Source organism: Sorex fumeus, unplaced genomic scaffold, assembly GCF_029834395.1.
Source record: "Sorex fumeus unplaced genomic scaffold, SorFum_2.1 ptg000063l, whole genome shotgun sequence".
Taxonomy (NCBI): domain Eukaryota; kingdom Metazoa; phylum Chordata; class Mammalia; order Eulipotyphla; family Soricidae; genus Sorex; species Sorex fumeus.
The window spans coordinates 7,749-34,952 of NW_026606120.1; the positions used below are offsets into that span (position 1 = coordinate 7,749).

Below are 27,204 nucleotides of genomic sequence, written 5' to 3' on the forward strand. Positions count from 1 at the left end.
ATTTGTTAATTCTCAAAAAGGAGCAGAGGAGTAAATCTTCAGCTCAAAACCATTTTTTTTAAGAACTTTGTTCTTCCCACCACAACTTAAACATCATAGTTTTTAAGATAATAAAGGTAAACATCTTTGTGCCAATAATCTTACCCCTGCAATATGAATAAACGTGGCTACTTGTATTCTTTACCAAAAAAGTCCAAGTATAAGAATAATGAACTTTAAATGAAACAAATAAATTACTCGAGTCATTTTTCATTTTCATCTTTTGACTCTTTAAATGCCTATGGCATTTAATCTTCAGATCTTATACAATGACCAAAAAAATTCTACCTCAAAAGTCCATCTAGTCTAATTTGAAGAAGACAGGGTGCCAGGCATTTAAGTGAGAACACAAATGAAAAGTGTCTGCCTGGAGACAGATGAGCTGCTCCAGTTCCAGTTCTGATTGGTTCCTCTCCCGAGGAGTTGCCAATCCTGCCATGCTTGGAAGCTTTCATAGTATTTTAGTCTCTGTGGGTTCATCAGAATCACCAGGTGTGAGCCATCTTAAACAGCATAATTTCTCCCTCTGTTCTAAGTTCTGACCGGGAAGATGGCTCTGTGGAGCTCCAGGAGCCTGTGGACAGCAGCTGTGACCTTGCTGCTGGTGATGCTGAGAGCCCCGGGGGCTGAGGGCAGAGACACTCCAAGTAAGTACAGGGCAGCTTCTTCTCAGCACTCAGGGGACCCTTAGGGTTGGGGCTGGGGGAGTCTGTGATCTGGAAGAACAGTCTTTCATCACAGAGTCCTTCTCTTTGGGAAAGGGCAATGCCACATCCTCATTTCCACCTTCTAAGGACAAGATGAGAGAAATCCCCATCCCACTGGGGACGTTACAACTAGAGGAGGAGACAGAGATAGATAGATAGATAGATAGATAGATACAGAGAGACAGAGACAGAGAAAGACAGAGACAGAGACACAGAGAGAGACACAGAGAGACAAAGATAGAGAGAGACAGAGTGAGAGACAGAGACAGATATAGAGACACAGAGGCAGAGAGAGAGGTGTGTGCGTGCGTGCGTGTGCGTGCATGCGTGTGTGTGTGTGCGTGCGTGTGTGTGTGTGTGTGTGTGTGTGTTTACTACTTCCAGTGCCAGAGCAAAGTGAACCTGGGGTTATGTCTGAAAACAAGAATGTCCCTAGAGAAGACTCAACAGGATTTTTTTTTATTTGGGGGGTCTTCCAATATGGCTTACAGAACTCCTTAGAGTTTAGGTGTTTGAGGAAAAGGATTTCACATTCTTGACTATGTGGGGGATTTGAGTAAACTTTTGATTTGAGTGAGGTTGATGCAGAGACCATGGAGGGGGCATCTTAATTTGAAGTTTGACTCATATATGCCGGCCTGGTTACTGTCTTCCCAGTCAATGTTCCAGAAATTTTGAAGAAAAGCCCTGCAAAGGGAAGAGGCAAAGACACACACTTAGAGGAACAAGAAAATCCGAGTTTATTTAGCACAGGTGCTTGTCTGCCCAGCAGAGCCTATGGCAAAACCTAAGCAACTGTTTGAAGCTTTGGTTACACTAGATAAGGCTCTCCTGGTAGCTGGAGAGTCAGGGTTACACATCGCCAAGTGAGTAATATCTTGTGCAAAGTCAGGGTAAGACAATATTTAAGATTTGGTAAAAAACAGGACTGGGGTGAGGCTTCCCCTGATTGTGGTAATGAGCACAAAGGGGACAAGAACCAGGCTTCCCCAAAAGGAGAACAGGAACTAGATTCCCCTTCCCTGAGAGTCAGGCTTCCCTTCTCAACTTGACTGGGATTTTGAGAAGAATTGATGCTGGATTTAATTTAGGAGAAAAGAGAATGTAAAGAAGGGAAATAAGGCACATTGAGAAATCAGTCCATTTTAGACACAGGGTTAGAACTTTTATGTAAATTCTCTCAATCTTTCTAATTGGGATGATTAACTTTCTTTTTTCATAATTAGACTTCTGCTACAGATACTCTGTTAAGTAGCCTGCCAAGCTGATAATTAGCAACATTTAAACAGAAACGAGTTTCTGTAATTCAAAAGCTTGTGTGCTTGCCACGAGTACGATGTTCCATTTAGGTCTCCGGAAGTCATCCTTAAGCGTAGTAGTAAGAAAACTTCTAAAGCGTTTTGGGTGCAGTCAGCAACTGCAGGTACAGGAAGGAAAGAGGGCATTTATTTCTACTGTGACAAGAGAATGAATATACTGGTCAGGCAGTGGGCTAGGGTAATTCTAGACCTTTCTGGTGGTTCTCTTCAACTCTTAGATACGTATTAATCGCTACGGTTCCCAGCAATTCTATGAAAAGTGAGACGTCGCACGACCTGTAATGCGCTCACCGCGCCATCCCCTCACCCCGCTCGCATTGTCGCCTCAGACACGGCCTTTCCTCCCTTCGCTCGCGATCTGAGGGGCAGGTGGCCCCGGGAAGGGGCAGCCCAGGGGCCCAGAGAGGCGCCGGATGGGGAGGGCCGGGAGCCGCGGAGTCGGGGTGAGGGTGGCGGCGGGGGCGGCTGGATTTCAGGTTACTCTGACGCCGCCGCATGTCGACCCTAACGCCCCTCCGGGCCGCGGCCCGACGCGCGGTGATTCCCGCAGAGGATTTCGTGTACCAGTTTAAGGGCCAGTGCTACTTCACCAACGGGACGCAGCGGGTGAGGTTCCTGGCCAGATACATCTACAACCAGGAGGAGTTCGTGCACTTCGACAGCGACGTGGGGGTGTACGAGGCGGTGACCCCGCTGGGGCGGCCGGACGCCGAGTCCTGGAACTCACAGAAGGATATCGTGGAGCAGACTCGGGCCGAGGTGGACACGGTGTGCAAACACAACTACGAGTTCGAGGAACGAGTCACCCTTGCGCGGATTGGTGAGCGCCCGCGGAGGACGCGCAACAGCCCGGGTGTCGCTCCCGGGACTGGCCGCGTCCCTGAGGACCGAGCCGGCGGGACGGGCGGCGGGAGGGACCCGGGACCCGGGGCCGGGGGCGGGGGGACGCGCCGGGCCGTGAGCGTGTCCCCGGGCGGCGGCGGGGCGCGCGGGCAGCCCTCCTGGTCCCGCGGGGTCGGTTGCCTGGGCACTAAGGGCCGGTTCCGCTCGGGGAGTTTGCTCCGGGCCCTTCTCCTCTGCCCAGCGTCGTCTGGTGCCTGCAGGGCGCGCGCTCCTTGGGGTGCCCCTGCCACTCCAGCCCCGCCTGGCTGAGGACAGCGTGTAAGAAGTGGTCTTGGGCTACAGGTTTGTTAGCATGACAGACTGAAGGTTATGGAGACTGCTGAAAAACATTGCTATAGAGAAAGGATGATCATGATGGTCACTATTGTTATGCTTTGTGGGACAAAGAAACGTGTCTAAATTATTTACGTTATAGCACAGCGGTAGGGCGTTTGCCTTGCACGCAGCCAACATGTCTGACCCGAGTTCGATTCCTCCGCCCCTCTCGGAGAGCCCGGCAAGCTACCGAGAGTATTCGATATGCCAAACACAGTAACAACAAGTCTCACAATTTGTTGTGAGATGTTACTGGTGCCCGCTTGAGCAAATCGATGAACAACGGGAGGACAGTGCTACAGTGCTACTGTTCAAGGGAACATGACGAGTGTTGATGGTCCAGTAGTAGCAGGAGAGAGTCAAATCTGCAGAATTTTCTCTGCTGTGAGGAGCAGGGGAACTGACTGAAAGTGGTGTCACTGGTTTGTCTGAAGTAGCTAGAGCTGATTCTGATAGTTTTAAGAAGTGTGGGGGAGGGTAAGAAGTCTAATTTTATTGTTTTTTCTTTCTTTTTTTTCTTTTTTTTTTGGACATGGCCCATTCCTGCAGTGCTCAGGGCTTATTCTTGGCTCTGTGCTCTGTGATCACTCCTGGTGGTGCTCAGAGGACTGTATGTGATTCCAGGGATTGAATTGGGGTCAGTCACATGCAAGTAAAGCATATTCCTTCTTGTACTGTTTCTCTGATCCAGTTTTATGATTTTAAATAAAAATATAAATAATGATCTAGCATAGTGATCTACCATAAAATGTTTTTTATAATTTTTTTTCTTTTTGGGCCATACTGATGATGCACAGGGGTTCCTCCTGACTTTGCACTCAGGAATTAGTCCTGGTGGTGCTCGGGGGAACATATGGGATACTGGGAATCAAACCTGGGTTCGTTGCGTGCAAGGCAAAAGCCCTACCGGCTATCGCTCCAGCCCCATTTTTTTGGTTTTATTTTATTTTATTTATTTATTTTTTGAGGTACAGTTGTAAACTTACAACAAATTTTTGTGCTTGGGTTTCGGTTATACAATGATCGAGTACCCATCTCTCCACCAGTGCCAATTCACCACTACCAATGATCCCAGTATCCCTCCCAACCCCCTCACCCCCCACCCCATCCCACCCTGCCTCTATGGCAGGGCATTCCCATGTTTTATAATTTTGTTTTGTTTTGTTTTTCAGCCACACCCAACAGTGCTCAGGGCTTACTCCTGACTCTGCACTCAGGGTTAACTCTGACAGTCTTGGAGAACTACATGAGGTGTTGGAGAACCTAACCTGGGTCAGCTGTCACTGTCACTGTCCTCCCATTGTTCATCGATTTGCTCGAGCGGGCCCAGTAACGTCTCCATTGGAGACTTTGTTGTTACTGTGTTTAGCATATTGAATACATCACGGGTAGCTTGCCAGGCTCTGCTGTGCGGGCGAGATACTCTCGGTAGCTTGCTGGGATCTCCGAGAGGGGCGGAGGAATCAAACTCGGGTCAGCCATGTTGGCTGCGTGCAAGGCAAACGCCCTACCGCTGTGCTATCCCTCCAGCCGGGTCAGCTGTATATAAGGCAAATGCCCTACCTGCTGTTCTATGACTCTGGCCCTCGCATTACATAATTTTAAAGTGCTTGTCAATATTAAGAGATTAGCTCCCATATGTTTATTAGTATTATTTCTTGAGAATGGAAGGTAAACTGATGAATTCATTTATTCAAGCTAATGAATAAAGCATCTTGTATTCTAACCCTTATTTGCAATCATGGGATCTTTGTGCCTGGCACCAAAAAAAAAACCAAAACAAAAAAACAAACAAAACCAAAAAAAAAAAACTGACTTCAGGGGATGGGGACTTGCTCTGTGTTCTCAGATCTCACTGTCTTTTACCTTCTGTTACTCCCCTCAGTGGAACCAAAGGTGACCGTCTTCCCATCTAAGACAGAGGCTCTAAACCATCACAACCTGCTGGTTTGCTCGGTGACAGGCTTCTATCCAGGCCAGGTCAAAGTGCAGTGGTTCCGGAATGGCCAGGAAGAGACGGCTGGTGTCGTGTCCACTCCCCTTTTTAGGAATGGGGACTGGACCTTCCAGATCACAGTGATGTTGGAAATGATCCCCCAGCATGGAGACATTTACATTTGCCAAGTGGAGCACCCCAGCCTCCAGACCCCCATCACAGTGGAGTGGCGTAAGAGACAGTTTGTTTCCTGTCATTATGGGCCCCTTAAGTCAATGGGTAGAGCTCCTTTGGGCCTATCCCAAACCACCTTTTTTGTCAGTAACTGCTGAGCAGGGAATCACAGTCTAGAGCATTTCTAATCAAGTCTAACCAAGGCAGGACATCACAAGGAATCCTGATCTCACTGTCTTTGCAGATACTAGGGATCATTCTACACTCCTTGGTTCCAGAAACCAGTCCTAACAAGTTTTTTTCCTCCCATCTATGTGACTACAAAGATTTTATTTTATTTTCCCTACTCTGCTCTTCTCTTCCCCTCCTCTCCCTTCTCCTACCTTTCCCCCTCACCTTTCCATCTCCTTCTTTACCCCTCTCTTCCTACCTTTCCTTCCTTACCACTACTCCCCTCATCTCCTGTACTCTTACTCTTCCCTCTCCCTTCATCACCTCTCCTTCCCCATCTCTTGCTGCTTTCCCCTTCCTCTTTTCTCCTTCCCTGCTTCCTCCCCTCCCTTCCTTAAGGCCTCCTTTCCTTGTTCCTTAGGTCCACTGAAGAGCAGGGATCCCTTATTCTCTTTCTTATCTTCCCATGGTGTCCAAGGGTCTTATGGCAGGTACTTGCCTCCCTAGGATTGGTTGGAATGGAATGTTAGATTTCCTAGTTCTTTTTCATCCTATATCTCAGACTAGGTTTTAGGCCTTCCAAAGGGACATTGTAGTATGTTTGAACAAATGCTAACACTCACATTTTGCAGGAGTGCATTCTGCAACGAACATGATGCTGACTGGCATTGGGGGTTTTGTGCTGGGACTGATCTTCCTTGGGCTGGGATTCTTCTTCCGACACCGGAGCCAGAAGGGTAAGTTATTCTGGGGAACAGAGATGGAAAGCTATACTTAAGGCCCTCTGCTCAGGGAGAACTTTGTTTCTCTCATTACCTTCTGATCCTGAAAAGAGGAAGCAGAACAACCTAGGAGGACACATTGAAATCCATGTTAGTGGCAAATGTATCCTGACCACAAGTAATGAGTGTGTCTAGGGGTTCTTTCCTATTGATCATTATCTTAATGACTCTTTTCTGCAAACTTCTTCCATTAGGGTAGAGCATTGGCTTGCTTCCCTTTTAGTGATTGTTCTATTCTTTGTGGAGCATCTTTAGTTAAGACCTGTGTCCAATGGGCAAGGAGGTAATAAGTTTCCAGTAAAGCTGTATAACTTATTTCCCCTTATGATGGAGAGGGACTATTTGAGTAATGAGGCCTTATAACTCTTTTTGTATAACTATTTTTGTAGGATCTCCTGGGTCTCCACCAGCAGGTAACATTTCTGCTTTAATTCATTGAGTGGATTGATTGTGGGGTAAGAAGAGTTAATAAAGGGGAAAGTGTGAGGTGGGTTAAGCTGCACAAAGAGATCTCAATTTACCACCTATCTTCTATACTGTGATAACAAGAGTTAGGAGATAAATATCCTCGGTTTCAATAGGAAGCTCTCGAGATTGTTCCCAGGAATTCATCCATGGCTTTGATTTTATATTTCTGTGAAACTAGGGCTAGAGGCACATCTTGGATGTTACATATCAAGATGAGGTCCACTGTGCCATGTACTGGTGATTACTGCCCATGTACATCTGTATGTCACTTAGGCTACTAGTACTTCAAAGAAGGTGAATTATTAGATTTACTAAATATAGGAATCTTTGTATCAGCGGGAAGTATATTGTGAGTTCAAAAAGTGTAGGATGGTGTGTGACAAAGAGATGAGGGACTTATGGGTAGATGGTCCAAATGAGCCATTTAATGCAGAGCTGTTAGCATACTTACAGAACATCTGAAGGTGTTAAAGTTATAGGACTGCATGTAGGTATGATTGATCATTTACAGAGGTAAAGCATTTCAAGGGAGGCAATTCTCTTGGGGGATTAACTCAAAGAAATGCTCTATCTCCCAGGGACATCTATTTTGCTTTTCTTTTTCCCTTTAGTTGTACATGTTAAACAATTAAGTTTACTTCCTGTTAATACTTGCAGTTATTTGGATAAACATAGTACGAGATATAGGTTCCAAAATTTAGTTCTCTGGGCTCCAAGAGTAAGCAAGGCATTTACAGTAAATCCCAGACTAAGTTCTTAGGCCAGTTCAGCTTGTCCTTCCCTATGGAGGTTCTTTATCTTAATCATAACAGCTTATATCAAAATCGTGCTTTTATGTAACTGTCCCATTTCTATGCCAGGGTCACTTTGCCTCTTGCCCTGGGTCAATCGCAGTTCCATGGTGGGACCTCCCTTTGTGGGGTGTTAGGAACTATGGCAACCAGAGCCTCAGTCAAGTAATCGTGATGAATGCCCAGGAGTAGGTATACTTTAGAGTCAATCAACTCCCAAATATTAGAAGCAGAGCATAAACGGGCTTTCTGTATTTAAGCAAAGAACATTGCTCTATGGTAAAATATGAAAAGGCTTATAGTGGAAATTGAAAAATAAGTTCTATACTTCAAGTACACGCTCCAGAATCACCAGAAGTTTTGGTTTATAAATAACTAAGACTGACTCGGGGAATTGTGACAAAGAGAGGTAAAGCACAAAGGAAAAGTTAAAAACTCAGGCGGTTAGGGGTGCTTTTAAGGGCAATGTAAGTTTGTCTGGGAGGAGGAAAAGGGGGCAATTCACTGCTAAAGCCTAGAACACTTAGGATTAATATCCAACAGATATCATCCCCTCACACCTCCAATCTGGCACTGACTCACCTACCAGACATAAGGGGAAGAACTTAGATTTCTCCAAGTGATGTTGCAGGGATCCTAAGAAGAAGGGAAAAGGCATGTTTTTGAGATGCCCTGAGCTGATCATTCTTTCTTTTCTACAGGCCTTCTTCACTGATTCCTGAGGATACTTTGATGGGGATTGACTTTGTTCTGTAATACCTGTTCTTTCCCAGAGTTCTCGTGTCAGTCCTAGCTGTCTGTATGGCTTTCTGAGAGGCCTATAATGATTCCAACACTGACCCCCACTTTGAGGAACCGATTGTGATGCAATGTTCTGCATCCTAGGGCCTTTGTGTGCTGCTGCCAGAAGCTTCTACTCAAGTCCTCAGAGGTCTTTATATTTCTTTTCTTTCCCACCCCTTAAGACTGTTCAAGAGCATTTGTCTGACCACAGAGCTTTTATCATAATTAAACATGATTTTGAGTTTATTTGTATCTTGAGTCATATTGAATGAGAAGAGATGGGAAACTTACAGGATGAAAGGAAGATATTTGAAATGATCCAATCAACTTGGGTTAGGAGGAGGATGTGTTCCTAGAAACATTTGGGGTGCCCTCCTGACATGGAGGCACATTTCCCACTATTCTTCAGTATTGATATTTAGTATGGTGGCCTTAGGGTATATTGATTTCTCTTTCACTTTTGTGTTGTAAGTAAGCAGAGGGAATTATTTGGGAACAAACTTAATGGTCCCTTGTAATAGATGACTGGAATATATCCTGGTTTATCAGAGTGGGGCGATAGTATGGGGGTTAAGGCACTTGTTGCACGTACCTGGTCCTGGTTCTATCATCAGTACAGCAATGACTCTCTGAGCACTGAAAATTCTCACAAATAAAGCAAAAAACACAGTGCCTAAATCTTAAAAAATCAAGTATTTTCTGGCAAGTCACATTGATTGGACTCAATTTTCACTTTTTTTCCCTTCTTTTTCACTGGGTCTCTGCAAGAGGTTTATATATCAAGAATCTTCCTTTTTTTGTTTTCTTTTTGTTTGTTTTGTTTTGTTTAGGGCGGCTTTTTGGGTCACAAGTGGCTATGCTCAGGGGTTACTCCTGGCTATGCACTCAGGAGTCACTCCTGGTGGTGCTTGGGGGACAATATGGGATGCCATGGATTGAACCCGGGTCGGCCACATGCAAGGCAAATGCCCTCCCCATTGTACTATTGCTCTGGCCCCCTCAATTTTGACTTTTTGAGAAAGTACAACAAGGGTAATCATGCTACTTTTTTGTTTCAAACCATAGAAGTTCAATTTTTGGTTTGGTTATTTTAAATATTATAAAATAATATACAATAAATTATAATAATATTTTAATTACAAACAGCAGTCACAGAAACTTTTGTTATGGTTTAATTTTTTTTAAAAAGTTTAAAAATTAAAGCACTATTATTTAAAAAGTTATTCATAGTTATTCATGCCAGCAGCCCGGCAGACCTCCATTACCTCCTCTGCCTCCATTACCTGGCCGCTGACATACTCCAGGACACTTTCTGGACACTCAGGCTGAGACACACGCACAAGTGAGGCCCCACAGGGCGAGGGAAGTGGAACTCTGGACCTCAGACTCCAGGCTCAACGGACCCGGAAACAGAGACCTTCTGCCTGCTCCCAGCAGCCTAGCAGACCTCCATTACCTCCTCTGCCTCCACTCCTGGCCGCTGACACACTCTAGGATGCTTTCCAGACCGCTAAAACACTTAATACAAGATTACCGCACCATGTTTGATTGTGTTGCTATATGGTTTGAACCATGGGAACACCTACAAGGATGATTAGAGGATGCCCTAATAGCCTTTATCCCTTTCGGAGAGCCTAGCAAGCTACCGAGAATGTTCTGCCCACACAGCAGAGCCTGGCAAGCTATTTGTGGTGTATTCGATATGCCACAACCAGTAAATACAATGGGTCTCATTCCCCTGACCCTGAAAGAGCCACCAATATGGTAGCGTTAAGAAGGATGAGGAAGGAGAGGCTGATAAAATCTCAGGGCCGACCTAGGCTGCTACAACAAAGAAGGACAAAAATGAGTCTGTACTTTCAATGCATGTACACTGGCATCGGATGCATCCATCGAGGACCTGATGGTGCAAGCGTGAAAGATCAAGTACGACATCATTGGTCTGACTGAGATAAGAAGGTATCAATCACATCACGCCATTTTCGACACTGGGGAAGAACTCTTCCTCGCAACATGCGACAAAAAGGCGTCAGTGGTGTCGGTGTCCTTGTCAATACGAACTTGGCCATAAACATTGATTCATTCAAATGCCTAACAACCCAAATTGGACGATTACACTTGAATAATGTGGCTCACTGCCGGCAGTTTCTATCTTTTTGTCTACGCACCAACATCCAATTATGATGAAGGAGAACTTGAGAAGTTCTACATGGAGCTGGAGAAGTTCTATAAAGAAGACCACACCTTCTATAAGATCATTGTTGTTGATTTTAATGCCAAGGTAGGACCGAGAAGATCAGCCGAAGAACTCCACATCGGGACTCATGGCCTAGAATGGAACAAATAGGGTGAGAGGCTGTCCGAGTTCATCATGTCGACCAAAACCATCCATAGTAACTCACAATGGGAGTCTCTTGGTGGACCTTTCTACAACTAAATTGACCACATCACATTCAATTGACGGTTTTTGCCTGACCCATGTCACTGTTGTCCCAAAATTCCAAATGGGATCGGACCATCGTCTGCTTCAGGCAAAATTCTACTTCACAGAGTGGGGAGAAAGGAATGCAAAGTTTAAGAAGAGAACTCCCAGAACAACCACCAACTGGGAACTCTTTGGCACTATTGTGGCAACATGGGATGATGCCATCGTTGACGACGTTGATGAGGAATACGATCGACTGGTTCAGCACCTCCATGATTGTGCGAAGAATGCCAAGAGAGAGATAGCTATACTTCTGTTCTAGCATCAACAATGTTTAAATTTTTAATTAAACAACTAATACAACTATTCTCTAGACGGAACATCCTCTGGATCATCCTCTCAGTTCATGTTTTCCTGCTTGATTTTCCCTCTAATATATAGACTAATATATAGATGCCGCGCAACATCTTATTATCTCATTCCTACTTTGGACAAACTGGCAGGCTACCGAACGTAACTGGCCCACACGGCAGAGTCTGGCAAACTCCCCGTGGCATACCCAATATGCCAAATACCAGAAACAATGAAGGGTCTCATTCTCCTAACTCTGAAAGAGCCTTGAATATGGCACTTTTTAAAAAAAAAATCTCAGGGCTAGGACGAAGGAGACGTTACTGGGGCCTGCTCGAGGCAATCGACGAATAACAGGATGGTTGTGATTGTGATTGTGATATAGACTGAAAAATTCAAAGGAATCTAGAAGAGCTGGCCTCACTACATTCTCTAATCCTCATATACCTTTGGGGAGAGAGATCACAGTCATATAGTTCTATTACAGTGTAATAATTTAATTGTTCAATTGTATTATTAGTTGTCGTTCTTAATCTTTTACTGTATATATTTACAAATTAAGTTTTATCATAAGTATGTTCTGGGGGAAAAGAAGTAGGGTTCAGTACTATGAAGAGTTTCAGGCTTCCATGGGGGCCCTAGAATACACCCTTCTGGGAGAAGGGCTCTACTATGTTTAGATCCAGTCACTTCTTTTTTTTTTTTTTTTTTTTTTAATTTATTTATTGAATCACTGTGGGAAAGGTTACAAAGCTTTCAGGTTTATGTCTCAGTCATGTAAATATCAAACACATTTCCCTTTACCAATACTTATTTTTTACCATGAAGAACTCCAATAAAACCCCACCCCCCACCCCTCCCAGTCCCTGTGAGGCAGATGAATTCTAGTTAACACTCTATCTGCTTTGATTAGATTCATTGTTTCAATAAAAGATTCACCACTATTATTTAGAGTTTACCCCCCCCCCAAATCAGACATGCTGAAAAAGCATTGTGAAGTGATTTGCTTTCTACGGCTGGGTTCAAGAATTAAATGTTGGTTTTGGATTTCTGCTCTTTTACCTATTGACCCTGGAAGTATTTCTACTGAAAGTCAGATAGTTAAGAAATTGGTTTCTGTGTTCTGGAGTCCTGGCCGTGCTGGAGAGCCGCTCGCGGGGGGCAACCGGTGGCCTCGGTAGGGCGTGAAGGGCAGCGCGAAACGCCCCCCTTCCCATGAGGTTTTAGTCGCCCCCACACTCCCGGCTCATACCTGCTGTCCACAAGGCTCCCATGTGGCCGCCATCTTTCTTTCCAGAGAGGAGAGGGCGAATGGGGCAACACCCTTTCCCCTCCGGCAGACTTGATGGCCTGGATCAATGCATAGTCCGTTCACTTTTCTGCTCCAAGCTTCTGGGTTCTGCATTAAGCCCTTGTGCTTCTGGGGCTGTGGCCGTGCTGGAGAGCCGCTCGTGGGGGGCAACTGGTGACCTCGGTAGGGCGTGAAGGACGGACCGGAACGCCCCCCTTCCCATGAGGTTTTAGTCGCCCCCACACTCCCGGCTCATACCTGCTGTCCACAAGGCTCCCATGTGGCCGCCATCTTTCTTTCCAGAGAGGAGAGGGCGAATGGGGCAACACCCTTTCCCCTCCGGCAGACTTGATGGGCTGGATCAACGCATAGTCCGTTCACTTTTCTGCTCCAAGCTGCTGGGTTCTGCATTAAGTCCTTGTGCTTCTGGGGCCGTGGCCGTGCTGGAGAGCCGCTCGTGAGGGGTGACTGGTGACCTCGGTAGGGCGTGAAGGACGGACTGGAACGCCCCCCTTCCCATGAGGTTTTAGTCGCCCCCACACCCCCGGCTCATACCTGCTGTCCACAAGGCTCCCATGTGGCCGCCATCTTTCTTTCCAGAGGGAGGAGGGCGGAAGGGAGCAACACCCTTTCCCCTCTGGGCAGAAATGATTGCCTGGATTAACGCATAGTCCTTTCACTTTTCTGCTCCAAGCTGCTGGGTTCTGCATTAAGCCCTTGTGCTTCTGGGGCTGTGGCCGTGCTGGAGAGCCGCTCATGGGGGGCAACCGGTGACCTCGGTAGGGCGTGAAGGACGGACCGGAACGCCCCCCTTCCCATGAGGTTTTAGTCGCCCCCACACCCCCAGCTCATACCTGCTGTCCACAAGGCTCCCATGCGGCCGCCATCCTTCTGGGACTGTGGCCGTGCTGGGGAGCCGCTCGTGGGGGGCAACTGTTGACCTCGGTAGGGCGTGAAGGACGGACCGGAATGCCCCCCTTCTCGTGAAGTTTTAGTCGCTCCCCACACCCCCGGCTCATACCTGCTGTCCACAAGGCTCCCATGCGGCCGCCATCCTTCTTTCCAGAGAAGAGAGGGCAAATGGGGCAACACCCTTTCCCCTCTGGGCAGAAATGATGGCCTGGGTTAACTCATCGTCCGTTCACTTTTCTGCTCTAAGCTGCTGGTTTCTGCATTAAGTCCTTGTGTTTCTGGGGCTGTGGCCATGCTCCAAACTTAACTCTGATTTTCAGGGAGAAAGATTGGGTGGTTTACTTCTCATTGATTTTGGTTTTGAGAAAAAGTCCTCGTTCCCGCATACTCGAGCTGTGTTTGTAGAGGCTTCTGGTCACCAGGGTTCCATCTGGGGGAGGCGAGATGCGGCGCCTACTCCATCTGGAACTTGCCGGTGCTCTCGGCTCTTTTTGGAACCTGTTTTTTCTTTTTTCTTTTCCTCCGGGATCCCGCACCCTCCATGTGTTTTTTCTCTTATCCAGTCACTTCTTAAATCAACTTGACTCCTGCATACCTTGTAATAGGAACTAATTAAAGCCAAATTTACTGCTCAAAAGAAATTTAGGTTACTACCATGCAGTTCACTGCAACATGAACGGAACTGGAATATATCATTTTAAACAAAGTAAGCCAGATAGAAGAATAAGCACAGGATGATATCACTATTATGTTGTATTTTGAGTAACTGGACAAAGGAATGTAATGTTTGTAAGGGATAATACCAACATCAACCTTGGTCCCTGAGTATAAGGAGGAGAAGGAAAGAAAGAATGGAGGGGAGGGAGAGAAGAGACAGATGAAAAGCAACGGAGGCCAAGTCAGGGCCTTAAAGTACAAAGGTGTCACTAAGGAATGATAGAGTCAAATATTCAAACTACAGAGCCAACAACACTGAAATCAAGAGACCCAAACTTTAACAACCTAATTTAGAAAGGTGCCTGTCAAGACGGCAGTCTGGGGAATGCGGAAGAGGGTGAATATGGGAGAGAACTTGGGAACATTGGTGAAGGGAAGTTGATACTGATGGTGGGATCAGCACTACAGTATACTATGTCTAAAACTCAACTATGAATCACTTGATCACTTGACATCCCGTTACTCATCGATTTGCTCGAGCGGGCACCAGTAATATCTCCATTCGTCCCTGTCATGAGATAATGTAGCCCAATGGCGTCTGCTCGTTCTAGGAACACGAAAAGCCTCAAAATGATCATTCAGGGTCTTGACGAAGGTCGGACTACAGCTGAATGTCACGAAGACAATGTTTATGAGAAACAGTCACATTCCTGATGTTCCACTTGCTCTCAATGGGACAAACATCTCCGAATGCAACAGTTATGTGTACCTAGGTCGAGAAATCAACATGATGAATGACCTAGCACCTGAATTGTGCAGGACGAAGAGAGCAGCTTGGAACACCTTCAAGAACGCCGAAGAAATAGCTAAGAGGACGAAGACCCTCTGGCTCCTGGCACATCTCTGATTCCACTGTTCTTCCTGCATTAACATACACGTCAGAGACTCGGACCCTACAAAAACAGGATGAGAACACTATTCGGGTCTCCCAAAGAGGAATTGAAAGAGCTATGATTGGAGTATTATGCTTCACTCAGATGAGAGAATTTGGAGTTCCAACCTCTGTCAACACTCAAGAATCAGGGACCCTGTTTCGTTTGCCAAGGCATTGAAAATCAGATGGACTGGACACATAATGAGATTTGGAGATGACTGCTGGACTAGAGCCATTACTGACTGGATTCCACGGGACATCAAAAGATCACATGGCTGCCCACCTATGAGATGGTCAGACTTCTTGCAGGTGGCCAACCCAGGTTCAATACCTGTCATCCCGGATCGTCCCCTGAGGATGCTAGGACCAAGTCCTACGTGCAGAACCAGGAGTAATCCCTGGGTATGCCAGTCATAACCCCAAACCACTCAATCAATCTATAAAATGTATACATTGTTTATGAAATTTTCCATTATTAATGAACTATGGTTGACTAAGTAATGGAAATGTCAGAAAGTAAATTGTGGTCAAGGGGTAACTACTATGTTCAGTGGAATTTCATTGAAATGTGTCTATCTGCTACATAGAGAGAGCCCTAGGTGCCACAACCTCATGACAGTGGAGAGTTATTGGGGTAGTTTGCTTCTTGGTGTCCCTGCTGGACAAATGGTAGTGATTATTTTGATTCCTGATCCTTTCTTGGTGGTGCTCACTCATACCCATCTCTCCCATTTTTTTTTTATTCCTAAACAGTTACTGCTGAATTTGAGTTCTTAGAGTAGAGTGCTCCCCTTGTCTGTGGACAAAGTCATCTGTTGATTCCTGATAATATCTAAGTTTTAAGGAGGTTACTACTCAGTGTGGCTTTTGTGGGTCTAGCATTGAAAGTTAGCTTCCTTCTTAGTCTCTGAGTTTTGTCAATATGACATTGTCTGGAAGCCCTATAGAACACAGTACACCAAAGGTATGGAGTAAGGTGGGTGGCAGGGACTTTCAAACATTGGTGGGGTATATTACACTCTGGTGTTGAAATGTTGTATGCTCAAAACTTGTCTTAACAATATTACAAATTAGGGTGCCTACATAAAAACAAAACAAACACTGCCCTCCCGTTGTTCATCGATTTGCTCGAGTGGGGCCAGTAACATCTCCATTTTGAGACTTGTTGTTACTGTGTTTGGCATATCAAATATGTCACGGGTAGCTTGCTGGGCTCTCTGAGAGGGGTGGAGGAATAGAATCCGGCTCGGCTGGTCTGGCTGTGCACAAACCTTACTGCTGTGCTATCGCTCCAGCCCTTCTACATCACTTGATCACTTGATCCCCCGTTATTCATCGATTTACTTGAGCGGGTGCCAGTAACATCTCCATTCATCCCTGTTGCGTGCTAGCGTAGCCCAATGGCATCTGTTCGTTCTAGGAACATGCAGAGCCTCAAACCAATCATTCAGGGTCTTGACGAAGAAGTCTGACCATCTTGTAGGTGGGCATCCACGCGATCTTTTGACGTCCTGTGGAATCCAGTCAGTAATGGCTCTAGTCCAGCGGTTGTCTGTAAACCTCATTACGTGTCCAGCCCATCTGATTTTTGATGCCTTGGCAAATGAGACAGTGTTCCTGATTCTTGAGCGTTGACAGAGACAAGAACTCCAGATTCTATCTCTCATTTGAGTGAATCGTGATATTCCAAGCATAGCTCTTTCGATTCCTCTTTGAGAGACCCGAATAGCGTTCTCATCCTGTTTTCGTAGGGTCCAGGTCTCTGAGGCATATGTTACTGCAGGAAGAACAGTGGAATCGAAGAGATGCGCTCGTAGCTGGAGGTTCTTTGTCCTCTTAGTTATTTCTTCAACGTTCTTGAAGGTATTTCAAGCCACTCTCTTCCTCCTGCACAACTCAGGTGCCGGGTCATTCATCATGTTGATTTCTTGACCTAGGTATATATAACTGTTGCATTCGGAGATGATGGTTCCGTTGAGAGTGAATGGAGAGTCAGGAACAAGGCTGTTTCTCATAAACATTGTCTTGGTAAGATTCAGCTGTAGTCCGACCTTTCCACACTCACGGTCGAAGTTGGTCAGCATTTGTGCCGCTTGGCTGATGTTTGGTGTTATTAGAACGATGTCATCAGCAAAGCAGAGGTGGTGTAGTTGCCGACCATCTATCTTCACTCCCATTCTTTCCCATTCCAGTCGTCACATGATGTTCTCGAGGGTGGCACTGAAGATTTTTGGTGAAATGGTATCACCCTGCCGAACCCGTCTCTTGACATGGATGATTACTTCTTTGTAGAATGGTGAGATCCTGGTAGTGAATCCGTAATAGAGCTCACGAAGGATCCTGATGTATTGAGTTTGTACGCCCTTATTGGCTAGGGCTTCTGTGACTGCTTCAGTCTCAACAGAATCAAAGACCTTCTTTAAATCAATGAACGTTAGACAGAGCGGCATCTTGAACTCCTGAGAAACCTCAATGAGCTTAGTAATCATGTGGGTATGGTCGATGGTATTGAATCCTTTTCGGAATCCGGCTTGTTCACATGGTTGTCCTTCATCTAGTGTTCTGCTAATCCTATTTAGGATGACTCGAGTGAAGAGTTTGTAGATGACAGACAATAGGCAGATTGGGCGATAGTTGCCAATGTCGTGGATGTCTCCCTTCTTGTATAGTAGTACAGTCCTGCTGGTTTTCCATTGGGATGGAACCTTGCATTCAGACAGGTTGCGTGTGAAGAGCCAAGCCAGTGTATTGATGAGTACTGATGGTAAGTTCTTCAGGTGTTCAGGTCTGATCTTGTCTGGGCCAGGTGCTCTTTGTTTCTTTACCGACGAGATGGCATGCTGGATTTTGGAAGGGAGAACATTGGGAACGACATATCCATCATGCAGAATGTGGTATGTGGGCAAGTGGACGTGGCTATTAAAGAGATCTGAGTAGAAGTCATGAATAATCTTCTCCATTGTCCTTCTGGAAGATGTGATAGATCCATCAGGATGTCGGAGGGCAGTCATCTTGGTCTTGTAGTTGGTGAAGGACAGGCGGGCATTACGAATGCTTTTCCCGGGTTCTGCCGCATCTACCAGCACTGCTGCTCTCCTGTCTTTGAGGTCATCCTTGATGGCTTCTCTGCATTGTTTTGCCAGATCGGACATTCGCTTGTGGTTGCCTGAGGCATGTGCCAAGCCACGTTGGCGAATGAGTTCAAGAGTGTTTGAAGAAAGGCGTTTTTTTGTGGTTATCTCTCTCTTGGCATTCCTCGCACAATCATGGAGGTGCTGAATCATTCGATCGTAATTCCTCATCAATGTTGTCAATGACGGCATCTTCCCATGTTGCCGCAACAGAGCCAAAGAGCTCCCAGATGGTGGTCATTCTGGGAGTTCTCTTCTTAAACTTTGCATTCTTTTTTCCCCATTATGTGAGGTAGAATTTTGCATGAAGGAGATGGTGGTCCGATCCCGTTTGAAATTTTGGGACAACAGCATCATCGGTTAGGCAAAACCGCCAATTGAATATGATGTGGTCTATTTCATTGTGGAACCGTCCACCGGGAGACTCCCATGTCCAACATTTAGATTCAGCCTTTTGGAACTGTGAGTTACCATGGAAGGTCTTGGTTGACACGATGAACTCAGACAGTCTGTTACCCTGTTCATTCCATTCTAGGCCATGGGTCCTGATGTGGAGTTCATTGGCTGATCTTCTTGGTTATATCCTGGCATTAAAATCACTGACAATGATCTTGTAGAAGGTGTGATCTTCTTTATAGAACTTCTCCAGCTCCATGTAGAACTTCTCAATTTCTCTTTCAACATAATTGGATGTTGGTGCATAGACAACAAAGATAGAAACTGCCAGCAGTGAGCCACATCTATTCAAGAGTAATTGTCCGATTCGGATTGTTAGGCATTCGAACGAATCAATGCTCATGGCTAAGTTCATGTTGACAAGGATACCGACACCACCAATGCCTCTTTTGTCACATGTTCCAAGGAACAGTTCTTTTCTAGTGTCGAAAACAGTGTGATGTGATTGATATCTTCTCGTTTCGGTCAGACCAATGATATCATACTTGATCTTTTGCGCTTGTACCATCAGGTCCTTGATGGATGGATCAGATGCCTGCATACGTGCATTGAAAGTACAAACAATCATTTTTGTCTTTCTTCATTTTGGCAGCCTATTTCTGCCTTGGAATTTTATCAGCCTGTTCTTCCACATCCTTCTCGACTCTGCCGTATTCAGGGTGAGGGGAATGAGATCCATTTTTTTTTACTGGATTTGGCATATCAAATAGACCACGGATAACTTGCCAGGCTCTGCTGTGTGGGTGGGATATTTAAGTACCCTGAAAAATTAAATAAATGTAAATAAAAAGACGTGTGGCCGCAAATGCGGCCGCACACTCCCAGGAGCTTGATGTGATAATCTCTGGATCCTGGCCGTTGTTGGGGTTACACAGAAGTTGGTGGATGTAACTGTCAAGCTACTGGCAGGTCCAGTCCCAAACCGTGCAGGGTTGGAGATCTCAGCCTCGGGTCCCACACACCTGGGTTCCTCTGCCAGTTCTTTTATACTTGAGGCTCATCCAAGTGTGTGGAGAGTGGTCCCATCATGACCTTGGCTGGGGCCCGGAGGTCTTCAGCTGTCAGGCCCTGGTGAGGACAGTCAGGAAATAATAACTGTTAATGTCAACTTCTTATTATGTTCCAGGCTATGTGTGAATACTTGATTTGTAATAAAATACTTGATCATTCAAAGCACCTAGTTTGTATATGATAAATAAAACCCGACATATTTTGGGTGATTTTATATATTATGTAAACCTGAAGGGACATGATGTTAAATGCACCATATATTAATAGTCATACTTTATGTATATAATAGGAAATAATGTAATTAAATCAATTGCTTAAGAAATCAATAATTAAAATCATGAGGATATTTGCTTAGAAAAATGTCAGTGATATTTTTAACCATAGTTTAATAATTTTAGTTTTGCTATTTGAAAATCATATGCATATTCACTTGTAAATTCCTTTAATAAAATGAAACTACTCTTAAATTTGCTTTTCTGAGAAAGGACTCTGAAAGCATTTGTGTTGATCACTGTGGTTTACAATACTGTTCAAAGTGGGATTTCATACATAACACAACCCAGCACAAGTCCCTTCCCCAGAGTGTCCACTTTTCTTTACCACAGCCCCAGTGTCCTCCTATCTTCTCTGACCCTCACTGTGGCAGACTTTCTAATGAAGACCTGTACTCAGTTTCTGTTTGCTTTTGGGTATTTGTTATTTCCATGTCTTGTTTTTTTATATCCCACCTATGAAAGAAATCACTGTACTTGTCCTCTACTTCTGGCTAGCTTCAGAATAATACTATCCATATCTCTTCAGGTAGCAGCAAACTGCATCATTTTTTCTTATAGCCAAGTAGTATTTCACTGTGTATATGTACCATAGTTTCTTTATTCAGTAATTTATTCTTAGATACTTGGGTTATTTCCAGATTTTGGATATTGTGAATAATACTGCAAGAAACATAAGAGTGCAAATTTAAGAGTTCAAATGTGAAATATTGTGAATATATTGTGAATAATACTGCAAGGAACATAAAAGTGCAAATGCATTTTCTTAAAATATTTTTTGGGGGGCCAGAGCAAATAAAAAAATACAACCTGTAGGGCATTTGCCTTATACTAAGCTGAACTGTTTTTTTTTTTTTTTTATCTTTCATCCTATAGGGTCTCCCAAGCATCAGGTAGTAATTCCTTAGTATAGGGCCAGAAGCAACTCTTGATCATTGCTGGGTGTAGCCCAACCCCCACCCATAAAACAGGAAAAGATTTTTGGAACCGTTGGCTTATATACCCAGAATCACAGTTATTGGGTCACCTGGAAGCAAAATACCTAGTTTTTTTGAGTTGTCCATGTTATTTTCCCAAAATGTTGAACCAGTTGACACTCCCACCAGCAGTACATGAGGGTCTCTTTCCTCTCATATCTTCTCCAAAACTAGTTTCTTTTGTTCTTAGAACTTTCCTTCTCAGAAATTTTGTTGACCTAGGTTTTAATGCCAAGGGCCTTTCTCTGTCTACTTGCCTACATCAACAGGACGTTCTGTGTCACTCTTTTCCGGGGGTTTTATTTCACAGTCTCTGGATCTTGGCTTTGATGAGATTATATGGTACTGAAAGCAGTTCGTGGGTGTGACTGCCAAGTTACGGGAAAACTGGGGATCTGGGGGGAGGAGATCCAGTCCCATTCTGAGCCAACTTGGATATCTCAATCACGGGTCCCACATACCTCCGTTTTTCTGAAGGTTACCTCATAGGTGAGGCTCGTCCAAGCCTGTGGAGAGAGGCCTTGAACATGGCTATGAGGTTGGTTTCTGGGGTTTTTGGCTGCCAGCATTCTGCTGGGACAGGGAGGGGAACTCAACCCATCACTCCCTCTGAGTTTTCTCCATGAAGACAGCCTGGTGCAGGGGTCAGGATGTTCTGTAGATATCAACTTATTATCAATGGGTGATGGGTAAAAATTTTCTCCCTGTCTGTGAGGTGTCTTTGATTCTGGTCACCATTTCTTTTGAAGTTAAGGAGGTTGATTTAGTACCATTTATTTTTTATTCTGTTTGTTTGGTCAATGGCACTGAGACATTGAAAATACCTACCTCTAGCTTGACTGGCACACATCAAAAAGAATAAAAACAACCAGAGTTTGTGTGGATGTGGTAGAAAGATACTCTCATTCATTGTTGGTGGGAATAATAACTAGTCCAGTCTTTGGAAACCAACTTGGGCCTTCCTCAAAAAACTAGAAATTGAGCTTCCATATGACCCAGCAATACCACTTCTTGGAATATATTCCTGGGGTGCAAAAACACACAGCAGAAATGACATCTGCACTAGGGTATTCATTGCAACACTGTTCACAATAGCCAGAATCTGGAAACAACCAGAGTGCCCGAGAACAGGCTACTGGTTAAAGAAACTATGGTACATATACAGTGGAATACTATACAGCTATTAGAAAAACATTGAAGTCGTGAAATTTGCTTATAAATGGATGAACATGATACTTTATGGTACAAATTTATAAGCAGAGTATCACTCAGAGTATGATGCTGAGTGAAATAAGCCAGAAGAAGGATAGACATGGAATAACTGCACTCATTCGTGGGGTATAAAAACAGAACAAAATATAGTGTATAATCACAAAAGAAAGAGGTGAGCGGTAGCAGTGGCATGGTCTCGCTCATCTGCCATGTGCGTTTGGTGGCCATGAACTATTTCCCCACCCCAGCCTGCAACCACTGCTGACAGATGCATGAAAGAAGGAATAGGACTGCCAGGCTTGTTGGTGATCAGTTGCCATTTATTCCATTCTCCCCATGTGCCTGTTCCAGTTTTACTAAGCACCCCATTCCAGTCTCTCACTACCCCTCCTTCCCATCTCCTTCGGTCTCCAATGCTAGTTTCTCCATGCTCTGTCTAGCAGCCTTGTCTCGCTCCCAATCTCCAAGCCTTGGGATAACCACTACACCCAGGTCAGATAGCACAATAAACATGTGAAAGCCCCTCCTTCCAAGGGAAGCTCTTCTGAGGTAAGACAAAGATCTCCTGCAGTGAGGATATCTGCTCAAGGGCAAAATACCACCTCGGGATGTGTTTCTCCTTTCCTTAGTCCAACAACTATTTAAACATTCATCTTAATTCTACTTCTTAATAATATTAGCCATTTTGCATGGACACAATAAGAGATGCATTAAGCGTCTAGAGTGACTCTTCTGGGAACATCTCGCCATAGATCCCAGACTAGAGTGCTCACACCAGATTAGTCTTTCCTAACCCTAGCAGGTTCCTAATCCAGTTGTTACTCTTTGGATTATGACAGAATTTGTCCATGACTGTGCTCTTAATTTATAGTTAAGTATTATTGCACTTGTCCTGGCCTATTTTGATGCCAGAGTAGCTCACAGCTTGCCCTTGGGTCCATCCAGCTCCTCCTTGGGACCCTGCTTTTGGGGTGCTAGGAAATAAGAGCAACTGAGGCAAAAGTCGAGAAAACAGATGCCCAAGAGTGAATATTATTCAGAGTCAATTAACTCTCAAGTTACAAAAGTGTAGCACTGTTTTCCTGTGTCTGTACAAAAAAGACATTGCTGTGAAGTAAGCTATGCAAAAGACATATGAAAAAGAGAAAAGCTGTATTTCACTTACAAATACAAAATCAGAAATTTCTGAGGAATTTGGCTTTACAAGTCATATAGGAGAAAAAGGTGATTAACTGGTTGGGGAAGCAGACACAAGTTAAAGGTAAACAGAGAAGAATGGCAGTGACTCGTGAGCACTGTGAATGGTATAATGCAATAAACCTAAACTCCCTGACACCAGGGAGAAATGACAAACCAATATTATCTTACGACATAATATGAGACAAACACCCAAGGACAGTAGAAACAAGGGCCAGGACGAATGGTCCAGTGCTGGAAGCCTTCTTCAAGGGCTAAGGAGAGGGCAGTTTGGATAGGAAAGAGACCATCATTACTGTGATGATTGGAAGAGTAAATTTCATGAAATCTCAGTTCTTGATCCAAACTGGATGGGAGATGTGTGTTGAAAGTGGTTAAAGGACCAAACATTATGGCGTCAGTATCTGTATTGCAAACAATAATGCCCAAAAGAAGAGAGGGGAGAGAGAGAGAAAGAGAGAGAGAGAGAGAGAGAGAGAGAGAGAGAGAGACAGAGAGACAGAGACAGAGACAGAGACAGAGACGGAGAGAGACAGAGAGAGAGAGAGAAGAAAAGTAGAAAAGTGCTGGCATAGAGGTAGACAGGAGGAGGAGTGGGAGGAGGGATATTGGGGATATTGGTGGTGGAAATGTATAAGCTGGAGGGGTGTCAGAACATTGTATGACTGAAACCCAATCATGAAAATTTAGTAACTGCATCTCATAAAATAAATAAAAGAAAGAAAAGAAAAGAAATAAAATACCTCTAGCTTTCATGTCATGGAGTGTTCTACCTATGTTTTCCTTGAGATATGGATTCAAGTCTGATGCTATGGTCTTCAGTTCAATTTGATTTTACTTTTGTGTACGGTGATAGGTATCTATAAGGTAAGGTAAAGGTAAAGGCCCTCCCGTTGATCGTCGATTTGCTCGAGCAGGCCCAGTAACGTCTCCATTGGAGACTTTGTTGTTACTGTGTCTGGCATATCGAATACTCTCGGTAGCTTGCCGGGCTCGGCCTTTTGGCTAAGATCAAGTGTAGTATCTGTTCTTATCAGTTTAATAGGTATCTATATATCTCTATATATATTTGCATGTAACTTACCAATTATTCCAGCTTGGGTAGCTTCTTTTTTTTTCTTTTTATTAGTGAAACACCATGAAGTACAGTTGTAGATTTACAATTTTTTGTGCTTGGGTTTTGATTATACAATGATCAAATACCCATCCCTCCATCAGTGCCCACTTTCCACCACCATGGATAATATCCCTCCCACCCCCACCCCTATCCCACCTTGCCTCTGTGGCAGGGCATTCCCTTTTGTTCTCTCTCTCCTTTTGGGTGTTGTGGTCTGCAAAAGAGGCATTGAGTGGCAAACAGGTTCAGTTCATAGTCTACTTTCAACATGCATCTCCCTTCCTGGGAGGATCCTCCAAACACCCTTTATTTGGTGCTCCCTTCTCTATCTGAGCTGCCCTTTCCCCTAGAATGCCCGGCTGACCTCTAAGCTATGGAGTAATCCTCCTGGTGCTGATCTCAGCTATTCTTGGGTATTAATCTCATATTTTGTTACTTTATATCCCCCAGATGAGTGCAATCTTTCTATGTCTATCCCTCTCTTTCTGACTCATTTCGCTTAGCATGATACTTTCCATGTTGTACCACATGTATGTAAATTTTATGACTTCATCTTTTCTAACAGCTACATAGTACTCCATTGTGTAGATGTACCAAAGTTTCTTTAACCAGTCATCTGTTCTTGGGCATTCAGGTTTCTTCCAGTTTCTGGCTATTGTAAAGAGTGCTGCAATGAACAAACAACTGCAGATGTCACTTCGACTATACATTTTTGCCTCTCTGGGATATATTCCCAGGAGAGGTATTGCTGGGTCAAATGGGAGCTCAATTTCTAATTTTTTGAGAATCGTCCATACTGTTTTCCAGAAAGGCTGAACCAATCGACATTCCCACCAACAGTGAAAGAGTGTCCCTTTCTCGCCACATCTGCGCCAGCATCGGTTGCTTTTGTTCTTTTGGATGTGGGCCAGTCTCTGAGGTGTGAGATGGTATCTCATTGTGGTTTTGATCTGTATCTCCCTGATAATTAATGATGTAGAACATTTTCTCATGTGCTTTTTGGCCATTCGGATTTCTTCTTTGAGAAAGTTTCTGTTCATTTCATTGCCCCATTTTTGGATGGGGTTGGATGTTTTCTTCTTGTGGAGTTTAACCAGTACTTTGTATATCCTTGATATCAACCCCTTGTCAGATGTGTATTCGGCGAATATCCTTTCCCATTCTGTAGACTGTCTTTGTATTTTGGTCACTGTTTCTTTTGAGGTGCAGAAGCTTCTTAGTACCATTTATCTATCTCTGTTTTCACTTGCTCGGCCAGTGGCGTGACATCTTTGAAGATACCATTAGCTTCAATGTCATGGAGGGTTTTGCCGACTTTTTCTTCAATGTACCTTATGGTTTCTGGTCTGATGTTGAGGTCTTTAATCCATTTTGATCTTACTTTTGTACACGGTGTTAGGCAGAGTTCTGAATCCAATTTTTGCATGTAGCCATCCAGTGATGCCAGCACAATTTGTTAAAGAGGCTTTCCTTACTCCACTTCACATTTTTTGCACCTTTATCAAAGATTAGATGATCATATGATTGAGGGGAGATGCCAGTGTATTCAACCCTGTTCCATTGATCTGCAGTTCTGCCTTTGTTCCAGTACCATGCTGTTTTAATTATTACTGCTTTGTAACAGAGCTTGAAGTTCGGGAGGTTGATTCCTCCCATTTTCTTTTTCCCAAGAATTGCTTTAGCTATTCGTGGGGGCTTATTGTTCCATATAAATTTCAGGAGTGTTTGCTCCATTTCTTTGAAGAATGCCATGGGTATCCCTATAGGGATTGCATTGAATTTATACAATGCTTTCGGTAGTGTTGCCATTTTGACAATGTTAAGTCTCCCGACCCATGAACAGGGGATATCTTTCCATTTCCTCATGTCCTCTTTTATTTCCTGAAGTAGCATTTTGTAGTTTTCTTTGTACAGGTCCTTTACTTACCTAGTTAAGCTGATTCCTAGGTACTTGATTTTCTGGGGCACAATTGTGAACGGGATTGATTTTTTCATGTCGCTTTCTTCTCTCTCACTGTTTGCGTATAGGAAAGCCATGGACTTTTGGGTATTGATTTTATAGCCTGCAACTTTACTATACAAGTCTATTGTTTCTAGGAGTTTTTTGGTGGAGGTTATTGGGTTCTCTAAGTAGAGTATCATATCATCTGCGAATAGTGAGAGCTTGATTTCTTCCTTTCCTACCTGAATGCCCTTAATATCTTTTTCTTCCCTAATCGCTATTGCAAGTACTTCCAGTACTATATTGAACAGCAGTGGAGAGAGTGGGCATCCTTGTCTCGTCCCTGATCTTAGAGGGAAGGCTCTCAGTTTTTCCCCATTGAGGATGATGCTTGCTGTAGGCTTGTGGTAGATGGCTTTAACTATGTTGAGGAAAGTCCCCTCTATATTGGGTAGCTTCTAATCATTTCTTCCTCCCCTCCAAAGTAAACATGAGTAAAGATATACTGTATTATAATTGGCTAACATTTTTTGAGCCATAAGGAAAAATGTCTTTGTTTAAGAGTAAATTTTATGAAATCTCAGTTCTTGATCCAAACATTTTCTTAGCAACCCTTTGCTAGTGCTATGTCACTGAGCACTGCATTATATTGTTCTTTCTTCCTAACCGAATCTTGACCTCGCTCAGTGGGGAAGAAAAAATACTGCACATGAAAGAATGCTCATTGTTGGTCCACATTTGAATTTCCTATTTGTTAAAGTGCTCAGATAAATAAAAAGTACTTATGAATGCTTGGTCTTCAGATATTAATCATTAATCTTATATATTGTGTGCAAATATTTTCTCCCAATTAGTAGGATTTCTTTCACTTTTATCTGTGTTTCTTTTCTCATGCAGAAAGCTTTTTCTCTTATGTTATTTGAATGGAAAG

The 27,204-nt window shown here is 44.1% G+C and overlaps 1 protein-coding gene and 1 pseudogene across 2 annotated transcripts in view; both read left to right on the forward strand.

Moving 5' to 3' along the window:
- Positions 1 to 534: 534 nt before the first annotated feature.
- LOC130035298 (SLA class II histocompatibility antigen, DQ haplotype C beta chain-like) overlaps positions 535 to 27,204 on the forward strand; it is a 94,619-nt gene continuing 67,949 nt past the window's right edge. Inside the window, exons 1-6 of one of the 2 annotated variants that reach the window (XM_056126902.1) lie at positions 535 to 686; positions 2,616 to 2,885; positions 5,169 to 5,450; positions 6,197 to 6,301; positions 6,736 to 6,759; positions 8,307 to 8,634. In XM_056126902.1, coding sequence (XP_055982877.1) covers positions 590 to 686; positions 2,616 to 2,885; positions 5,169 to 5,450; positions 6,197 to 6,301; positions 6,736 to 6,759; positions 8,307 to 8,320 — 792 coding nt within the window. In that variant the 5' untranslated portion in view covers positions 535 to 589 and the 3' untranslated portion in view covers positions 8,321 to 8,634. Of the gene's footprint in view, positions 687 to 2,615; positions 2,886 to 5,168; positions 5,451 to 6,196; positions 6,302 to 6,735; positions 6,760 to 8,306 lie in introns of those variants that run through there. The other variant, XM_056126903.1, reaches the window with a different exon arrangement.
- LOC130036404 (uncharacterized) lies at positions 24,199 to 24,365 on the forward strand (annotated as a pseudogene).